This window comes from Triticum dicoccoides, chromosome 2A (assembly GCF_002162155.2).
Source record: "Triticum dicoccoides isolate Atlit2015 ecotype Zavitan chromosome 2A, WEW_v2.0, whole genome shotgun sequence".
In the NCBI taxonomy this organism is placed as follows: Eukaryota; Viridiplantae; Streptophyta; class Magnoliopsida; order Poales; family Poaceae; genus Triticum; species Triticum dicoccoides.
In genome coordinates, this window is record NC_041382.1 from 719,394,222 (window position 1) to 719,404,806 (window position 10,585).

Here is a 10,585-nt window from a genome sequence, read left to right on the forward strand (position 1 = left end):
ACAAAAACTTGCTATCAGCATAGAATTGTCTACTGCTCCCAATGTTAACTGCAAACATGCCATAACCATTTGTTCACAAAATTCAGCATCGTCTGCGCTCCCTCGAAAAAGGCAAGGGGTGCACACTCCAGAGTAAAAAATCTCCCTGAAAAAATGCCCTTGCAGCAACCTGAATAAACCTGACCATTTAATCTTTTGGTCATTTCAAATAGTAAAAATAGCAGCGCAGTTATGATTTCACACTACAAGCATCTTGGCGAAAGGAAAAAAGCTACCATTTTAGTTATTATATGCAGCAGAGAATGGTCACCCGCCTTTACTTATATGACCTTCAAACTCTCGCACATATATACACTTCTAAAACAAAAAGGAAATATTTAATACCAAGCTGACAAAAGGTTGCACATCATTGATTAGAAAAGGAGAAGAAGAAGCACCAGTTTGGGACTCATACGTTTGTAGGTACGGGTCATCTCTAAAACGACACACCAGTAGATGAAACTGAAGACTTGGTCTCTTGCCAACCAGTCATACTGAATACTGATTATGGTTACAATCATCACTGTTTCAACTAACATACATTAAACTTAGCACATCGTCATCATAGAATCTAAAAACTAGAGTACCAACGCATTTCAACAAAAGCTCACTTACCTGTGTGGTTGCTACCCTGAGCTCTGTGCCTGACAAACAGTATCGCCTGAATGTAGCCTGATATTCATACAAATTTTGCCTGAGAAAACATGAAGTTCTAAGACCTATTTTTTAGATGGCATCGGCAGACACCCACGACTAAACTCCTTGCTAACTCCAGCTGCCTCAACCAGGATAACAGCACGGCATGCTAGCTCAAGCCAAGCACTCAGGACACCAAGCAAACCGCACACAGGTACTTATCAGGCAAGTTCTATCAAGGCTCCAACAAAACAGGCCCTTACTCCTGATAGACTTATTCAGCTACCGAAGAAAGCTCTCCATAACTTCCCCTTGCACATTTGCCACCAGCTCTCTGTTTCTGTCTTCTGTCTGCAGAATTCAGAATCTGCACCTGCTCTCAGTCTGTAGAATTCAGAGTCTGCACCTGCTCTCAAGATACGATCTCTCACGGTTATCAATAATTCATCTAAAGCAATGATTTTCCTCACAAGAGAGTTCTTCTCATCATCGACATCAATGCAAAGTAAGAAGGCCTCAATCTCAGCAACATTTGCGTCATCATCCTTAATCAAAGCTTCTTTGAATGATCGTAATGTTTTTATAAGAAACGATGAATCCTTTTCTGTGCTCTCAGGACCAACACTTCCAACACTGTTTCCAATAACTTCATATTCTGAATCCTCCTGTAACAAAAAGGAAATTCAGTGTAAAAAGCAATACAAGTGTTTGTGTAGACAAATACTACCTCCGTCACGAATTACTTGTCGCAGAAATGGATAGAAATGGATGTATCTAGAACTAAAAATATGTCTAGATACATCCATTTCTACGACAAGTAATTCCAAACGGAGGGAGTATGTGATACAGATCATTGTATCTAGCTTTTACAGAAGCGATGAAAGTGAAATAAGATACTGATACACCACTGCCATCTAGAACATTTTAACTCTGCTATCATTATAATACGAAAGCAATGGAAAGATAACAGTTAAGATTTGATGGATGAAAAACGGTTAAAACTTAATTAGATTTGAGTGTCTTAACTATAGGAGTGAAAGTGACAAACCAGTATCTGGAATAGAAAAGAAATGTTAAGATTTTACAGAGTTAACGACGGTTGATATTTAATTGGCTTTAACAGCCCTAATTAGAAACCAAATAAATATATATTGGATACAAACTCCTCTATCCAATTGGAATCTATCTAACTATTATTATTATTTTTATAAAACAGTTAAGATTTAAGAAAAGAAATGAACGGTTAAGATTTGATTATTAAAAACACATCCATACTTGGGTTCAAGAGAAAAAGAAACAGAGTTGAATATGTTTTCTGTTTTGGAAACAGATAGGAAGATGTTGACTATTCTTGGACGGTCTTTTCCTAAAGAACGTGACCTATTCAAACTCTAGATTGATTAACTACTATAAGAGATAAATATGCACCTAGAAAACAAATATATGTACCGTCCCTCCGAAAACATGGAAGAGGTTAGAGAGTGACATGGGGATAATCATTTTTACTACTATCTTACAGTTGAATGCAAAGCTTGAATCATGTTGCGTACAAATATATTGGCAGATGCTCAGTTCTAACTGGCATGAAATTATGAAACACATATTCTTTAAATAATATGTAAATTTAGAACTGATGTAGAAGACAAGAAAAATGTAAAGGGAGAAAGAAAACGTAACTTACCATTGAGCATATAACTTATCCATATCCGGATACTTAAACACTACTCAATCTAGCTATTCATACACTACGTAGTAGTTATAGATTATGTATGTGGAACTTTATACTAATGCTATCTTTTAATCTGCAGAAACCCTCTAAATATTTAGACACTAAAAATAGGGCAGGCCGGTGCACGTAGCTCCTGCTTCGCAGGGTCAGGGGAAGGTTTCGACCACTTTGGGTCTTTTGTATGCAGCCTTTCCTTGCATTTCTGCAAGAGACTGTTTCCAGGACTTGAACACTATTGACAAATCTAGCTTTTCATATACTAGTTAGTAGTTATATATTATGTATGTGGAGCTTTTTAATAATGTTATCATATAATCTAAACCCTCCAAATATTTAAACACCACTGACAAATCTAGCTATTCATATACTCCATCCAATACAAAATAAGTGTCGCAGTTTTGAACTGGGGCTAGTTCAAAACTGCGACACTTATTATGGATCAGAGGTAGTACTAGTTATGGATTATGTATGTGGAGATATGTATCAAAGCGCTATCATATAACTGCAGAAACCCTTGACAATTTGCATCCTTGCAGCAATGTACAAGTAGTTGAGGTCGCCTACTGTTTTTTGGAAGGAACAGGAACATCACTATCAGCTCCTCTACTATGAGTTATGCAAAAGACATGTAACTTTGACAAAAAAACTCGATAGCATATCTTCACAGCAATACATCAATCCAATCCTCTCAGGAAACTTCATAGCACACAATCTACGGACCAAACATAAAAGGGAATCCTTAGCACCATGGTCAGACACAAGAATAGGCTCACCGTGTTGTCTACCAAAGGAGGCCAGGCCAAATAGGGATGGACAGGGCAGCCAATTCGCTTTCTGTTCTTAAAATGCTGGTTCAGCTCCCCTGTTTCCAGAGAGAAGGACATGAACCACTCAGGGGATCTGTACTTATCCCTGAAATTCTTCCAGGGGCAAATAGAAAGGTACACAAAGCCATTGAACACCGTCATAAGCTGCACTGAGAATTTATCTTCCACTGAACAGCTGGTGACCTCCATAAATCTAGCGTGCAGCGGGAACGTACTGTGCAGCGCAAATCTCTGGACGCCGTCATCACCGGCTGTGCAGATCCAAAGAAAAAGCGTGCAATCCTTCTCAATGACGATACAGAGGTTCCGATCCTTGGTCTGACCAATCTTAAATTTTGGGTATACCACTCTCAAGGGCGGAGGCAGATCAATTCGAGAGAACTGAAAGGTATCCGTGTTGAGCACCAAAATGTACTCGCTGAGAGATACCTCGTTCAGGGACACGAATTCCCAACAGATAAACCCATCCACCACCGTGCTGTCTGCGTGCCTGGAGCCCTCGGGCAGCGGCGTCGCAGTATCCGGTAAGATCTGCCACTCCATGGTGTCGGATGAGAGGACGGCGACGCGTACCCAAGCCCATGAGTAGTCGTGGCGGACACAGACCACACGGGACGGCCTCTGATCCTCTCCGGGGGAGAGTGTGTGGAACTCAAGGGAGCTGCCGTAGGGCATGTCGTGGTCCTCCTTGGGGCGGAGAATCAGGGCAGCTGTTTGGGGATTGTACAAAGCTTGCTGCTTTGTGCTCCGGTTTTCGATGCAAATGAAGCCGTCGTCATAGGCAATGTCGCGGAAATCGAGTCCCCACTCGGAATCGGAAGCGGCGACGTGGTCTCTGAGGGGACTGAATCCGGCGGAGGGGCGCCGTGAGGAGGGGAAGGCTGGTACGGTGTGCATGCAGGGTGTGAGGAAGAGAGCGAGGAGCGGGGGTGCGTGGAGCTCGCGGAAGCGGCGGCGGAAGGCGCGCGACGAGCGGACGGCGCCGAGAAAGGCGCGGCAGGTGAAGGCGGCATAGCCGAGGCTGCGGAGGTCCGGGAGGCGGAGGAAGATCTCTCGGAGCTGGTCGTCGCCGAGGGAGCTTATGGTGGTTCGAGCGGGTGGTCTACGGTATTCCGGCGGCGGCGGCGGCGGCGGGTGGTGGGAAGCCATGGCTGTCGCGCTCGAGCTGAACGAAATGGAGACCTAACCACTGGCCGCTGCTCCAACCATACTACGCGCACCTACGTGGGCCTGGCGTACACGGGCCGACGGGCGACTTGCATTCCTTTTTCTGTCATTCTTTGGATTTTTTTCACTTTGTTTTTTATTTCGGTAGGTTTTATTTTAATTGTTTAAAAGTTAATGAATATAAAAATTAACTAAATTATATTTTTATTATTTATTAACATGAACACTGTTCAAAATTTTGAACTTTTTTCACGAGTTTAAAAAATGTTGGCAAATTGAAAACATGATCGGAAATTTCAAAAAATGTTCATGAATTGAAATATTTCCACGGACTAAAATTTGCCAATTTAAAAAAAAATCATGAAATAAAAAATGTCCACTAATTGAGAAATGTCTGTGAGTTCAATTTTTTTTATAATTCAAAAAATATTCACGAAATTGAAAATCTTAGTTAATTTTAAAAAGTTTCACTTGTTTCAAAAAATGTTCATGAATTAAAAAATGTCCTTGGATTCAAAAAAATATTTCATAATTTCGAAAAATATTTGTGAATTTTAAAAGAAAAAAAATGGAAAAATGTACGTGAGTTTGACATATCTTCACTAATTAAAAAGGAAAAATACTAATGATATCTAAAAAGGAAAACAAAGAGAAAACAAAAACACAGTGAACAAGACCTTCTAGAATCTTCGAAAACCAGGTAGAAGGTTCTAGAACCTTCTGAAGATCAGTTAAAATGGTACCGTTGCCTTCCTAAGTGGGCTGGCCCAGAAAGCAGCGCTAGTGGGCGATGTCTCCGATGTGTGTTTTTTGCATATTCAATTCAAAAGGAGTTCAGAAGGAAATTGGTGGTTTAGAATTCAAGGCCTAGGAAGAGGAGTTGACCATTGAAAGGATTAGAAGAAAAGGTCAGCCCGCAAAGCAGCGGCATCTTGACAAACGGGTGATGAAATCAACAAAGCCAAACTCAGACTAGCCATAGTGGAAGTAATATAGGTGGTAACATCACATTTATCTAAACAAAATAAATAATATGGCATGTAATTAATGAATGTGGTAACATAGCTAGTTACTGCAACATCACACATATCAAAAAAAGATGAATCTACAACATAATAAATGAGGTGATGCATGACACAACACATATGTTACTACCCATTGTGAAGGTAGTAATATAGACTAGTAACATATGCATGTTACTACTCTAAGTTACCTCCCACTTTGACTAGTCTTAAGAGACAGAAACGTCGTCTAAGGAAGAAGAAAAAGCTCTGATGGTTAGCGGTTAGTTTGGGTGTTGTCTTCCGTTGTAAACGTAGCATGCAGTTGACCATTTTGATGTGGATCACAACTAAGTACACATGGTGGCAAACAAAAGTAATTTTTTTTTTTGCACAATGACACCCAAATGTGCTTGCTTTAACGCCCCCGAAGTTGAATTCCACTATTCTTCTACTCCAACTATATTGTCGATTCGATCAGGATATGGGTATAACTTAGTGTTCATCGGTTCTAGTTCAATAGATAAATAATGGAAAATGCACGGATATGAAATTCTACCCCATGGGTATCGATTGGATCCCCAGAACATATGATTTGTAGGCCCCAAAAAATAACAACTTAGGCCTCTTTTGGTTCATAGGATAGGATTATCATAGGAATAGGAATTTTGTAGAAAATGAGATGACATGTATCTCAAATCCTATGAGTAGGAATAGGAAATGAGATGTCATTTGGTTGACACCAAAGGATTTTTTCATTGAGTCTAGGCTCATTTTTATTTTCCTATGAAATATGGACAATAGGAACCAGTCCTATATAGGAATAGGAATCTATTCCTATGAACCAAAGGGCTCTAAAGGAAAAAAAATCTATAAGAATCCGATCCTCTGAAATTCCTCCAAACCAAAGGAGGCCTAAGTTCATGGCTACCCCCCCCCCCCTCGACAGCTCATGGCTACATAGTGGTTCCCCCGATTTAAAATTTCGCGGTCATAATTTTTTGACGAAAACGGTATTTTTCTGCAAAGTCTCCAAACATGCATGAAAAACAACCATCACTTGTCACTGCATTAATAGGTTAGTCCAATAAAATGTTATAAGGTGCCAATACTATATATGTAATAATGGTATAAAAGTAGCATGAACATAGCAAAATTATAAATGTCTTTTGAGTATTAGTATGTAGAGATGAAGGTCGGGACACGACCACGCAAGACACCTCCACCATGCCCAGCATGTCGCGCAGATCAGTTTTGAACAAGCTCTGACAAACATGGAGGGAAATGTGCGACCACATGTTGAACATTGTCCGGGTAAATCGTGCATCAATGTTGGCATCAGCGCCTTTTGAATTTATTCACTCAAATTTATTAACAATGATGATGAACACAATATACAAACTTTATATGAATGCCTTTGATAGTGTGTCAGGATATGCAATGATAAAGCATGGCGTATATGAAAATGAATAACGATGAATGTGACATAAATATCATGTCAACTATATATGATCATGCAAAGCAAAATGATTTTGAAGCATCAAATCCCTACTCATGTAATGGCCCACCGCGTGAGGGCTAGGGGCCCCTGGTTGTGGCTCCGTGTTGATTTCCCTAATGATCATATTTTATATTACTGTCCCTAAAACGATATTTTCTACAAAGTGTAAAAACACAAAAGAACAATAGCAACCGACAATTGACATTGAATTAATGGTAAATCTAAAAAAGTATAGAAAGGTACCAAACTAAGAAATAGTAATATAAGTAACATGAACATGGCAAAAAATTATAGGTACATTTAAGACTTATAAGTATGCGGCCGCGGAGGTCGGTGTAACGCCCTCGATGCGGCTATAGCTCCCACGTGTCGAGGCACGACTTAGAGACATAACCGCATTGAAAGCAATGTCGCAAGTTAGGCAATCATCACAACATCCCATGTAATATAAATAATAAAGGGGAGATACATAGTTGGCTTACACTCGCCACGTCACACAAAGTACATAAATAGCATTACAACATTCAAACACTTATGGCCCGACTACGGTGCCAAAATAAAAGATAACCCAACATGCGACACGGTCCCGATCACCCCCAACTGGGCACCACTACTGATCATCAGGGAAAGACACGTAGTATCGTTGAGAGTCCTCGTCGAACTCCCACTTGAGCTCAAGCGCGTCATCTGGAGCAGAAACATCAGGCCCTGCATCTAGTTTGGAAGTAATCTATGAGCCACAGGGACTCAACAATCTCGCACCCTCGCGATCAAGACTATTTAAGCTTAATAGGTAAGGCAAGGTAAAAATATGTGGAGCTGCAGCAAGCGACTAGCATATATGGTGGCTATCCTGTTCGCAAAAGAGAGCGAGAAGAGGAGGCAAAGCGCGAGCGAGAAACTAGAGGACAACCTGCGCAAGCATTACTCCAACACCGTGTTCACTTCCCGGACTCGCCGAGAAGAGACCATCACGGTAACTCACACTGTTGATTCATTTTAATTAAATTAAGGTTCAAGTTATCTACAACCGGACATTAACAAATTCTCATCTTCCCATAACCGCGGGCATGGCTTTCGAAAGTTCAAATCCATGTAGGGGAGTCCCAACTTAGCCCATGACAAGCTCTCACGGTCAACAAAGGAATAGACCTCCTCCCGAGACGTTCCGATCAGACTCGATATCCCGGTTCTTCAAGGCAACTCCGACAATGGTAAAACAAGTCCAGCAACAACACCCGCTGTGCCGACAAATCCTGATAGGAGCTGCACATATCTCGTTCTCAGGGCACACCGGATAAGCTAAGCGCACGGGAGCCAACGTAACCCAAGTTGCCAAGGGACGGCCCCGCATGGTGCTCTAGGTTGGACCAACGCTCAGAGGAACACTGGCCCGGGGGTTTAAAATAAGATGACCCTTGAGTCCGCGGAACCCAAGGGAAAAGGCTAGGTGGCAAATGGTAAAACCAAGGTTGGGCATTGCTGGAGGAGTTTTATTCAAGGCGGACTGTCAAGGGGTTCCCATTATAACCCAACCGCGTAAGGAACGCAAAAATCTGGGAACATAACACCGATATGACGGAAACTAGGGCGGCAAGAGTGGAACAAAACACTAGGCGAGAGGCCGAGCCTTCCATCCTTTACCAAGTATATAGATGCATTAAGATAACATGGCAATATAATGATATCCCAACAAGTAAATAATGTTCCAACAAGGAACGGCCTCCAATCTTCACCTGCAACTAGCAACGCTATAAGAGGGGTTGAGCAACACGGTAACATAGCCAATCAACGGTTTGCTAGGACATGATGGGTTAGAGGTTTGACATGGCAATTTGGGAGGCTTGAAAGCAAGTGGTAGGCATCGTAGCATGGCATAGCAAAAGAGCGAGCATCTAGCAAAGCAAAGATATTAGTGATTTCGAGGGTATGATCATCTTGCCTGCAAAGTTGTCAGAGTTGACTGGATCCTCGAAAGCAAACTCAACGGGCTCCACGTTAGCGAACTCGTCTCCCGGCTCTACCCAAACAAGACAAACAAGCAAACGGAACACAATCAACCACGTGCAAAGCTCAAACAATATGATGCAAGGATGGTATGCTATGCGGGATGCGATGCGGGATGCATATGCAAGATTTGACAAGGAATGCATGAACCTGGCCTCAACTTAGAAATCCAAGTATGCCACTTGAAAGATGAGATGAAATCACTTGAAAACGATATAAAGAACGCCGGAATCGGAGTTACGGTTTGAAAATGGCAAGCAATTCAAATATGACACCGGTCTGCGATTTACAGCAAGTAGTCATCTAAATGCAACAAGATGAAGATGCTACAGCACCCAAACATGGCAAAAAAATACATGGAAGGAAACCATTCATGATGCTTAACAAAAGTCTAGCACTGAGCTACGACCAATTCATCCATTAACAGGTTCAAGCAAGCATGGCAAAATTGCATTTGGTAAACAGATTTCAGACTTAGTGAAATTAGCACTTGTCTGGAATTTCAGATCAGATAGCACTCTTCGTAGCATGAAAACAGTATGCTACAGGACCTGAACATGGCAAAGTAAAGCATGGCATGGAGCTACTTAAAGAGCTTAACAAAAGTCCCTCAGTGACCTTGAGCCAAAAGGGATCAGAAAATACATTTGCAAGCATGTGAACATGGCAAAAACATAATCAGTTGTCAGACTTAGTGAAAACTGGAGCATGCTGAAACAGATATCAAGTAGGCATGTTTACAAGCTCGATGCACTCACTACAGAGCAAGTCATGACAATCTAAGCATACACCCATCAAGACTACACAAAATTCAAGCTAGACATGGAAAGAACAATACCATAGCATGCACGGATCAACTACAACATCATCGGCAAAATCGCTAACAAGTAGACAATCTGCCCAGATTCACGAAATGACAAAAGTAGAGCTCGATTGACTCAAGCTAGGGTGCTCCATAATTTCAAATAAAGACATGGATGGATAGAGCACTACAAGATTAACAAAACATCCTTACTGATCATCCTCAAACGAGGCACGGATCACTAGGAAACAACATGAACATATGGCCATATGAGATAAACAGCTCAAGAACTTAGTGGAAATGCTAAGTCCCTGAAATCAGCATTACCAAGTGCCTCACTTTGCAAGCTCGTGCTAGTCACCACACACATCACAAAAATACATGGGTTGCACCTCTAGATAGATGGCAAAATCCTTAACAAAACATATGTAGAGCACCTGGGCATAACATGCACACAATAATCATGGCAAAAATGACAAATATCTAAATGGAGCAGCACATCTGACAAATATCTCAAGTAGCACTCTTCTAACAGCATTTCGGGCATCAAGATGAACTCAAATGAAAATGATGCAATGAGATGAAATGATGTACTCTCTGAGACGGACATTTTGATATGCTATATGCCAAAAATGGAGCTACGGATGCGGAGATATAACATGATGAAGTTTGCAAAAAAATTACTGGAGAGGGGGGAAAGTCAACCGCTAGATCTAGGGTTCCTCGCGGCGCGCGAACCGAGGCCAGAACTGAGCTTGCCGGAGCTCTCGCCGGAGACGTCGAGGATCGTCGGAGGAAGAGGACGCCGGGGCTGCGGGGAGGCTCGCCGGAGGAGGTTCGGGCGCGGGGCGGCGCGGCTGGCGTCGGCGGCGAGGG

The 10,585-nt window shown here is 41.8% G+C and overlaps 1 protein-coding gene across 1 annotated transcript; it reads right to left on the minus strand.

Annotated features, from left to right (window-relative positions):
• Positions 1-476: 476 nt before the first annotated feature.
• LOC119356571 lies at positions 477-4,413 on the minus strand. The gene is made up of 2 exons (XM_037623545.1): positions 3,178-4,413; positions 477-1,340 (listed from the first exon to the last, which is right to left on the minus strand). Exons 1-2 carry the CDS (start codon positions 4,378-4,380, stop codon positions 954-956), a joined length of 1,590 nt encoding a protein of 529 aa, XP_037479442.1. The 5' UTR covers positions 4,381-4,413; the 3' UTR covers positions 477-953.
• Between the last annotated feature and the right edge of the window lie 6,172 nt (positions 4,414-10,585).

Coding starts and splice junctions, on each gene's coding strand:
- LOC119356571 (XM_037623545.1), bottom strand. CDS start 4,380: ATGGCTTCCCACCACCCGCCGCCGCCGCCGCCGCCGGAATACCGTAGA. Junction 1,341..3,177: donor CTCCTTTGGTAGACAACACG/GTGAGCCTATTC, acceptor TTTTTGTTACAG/GAGGATTCAGAATATGAAGT.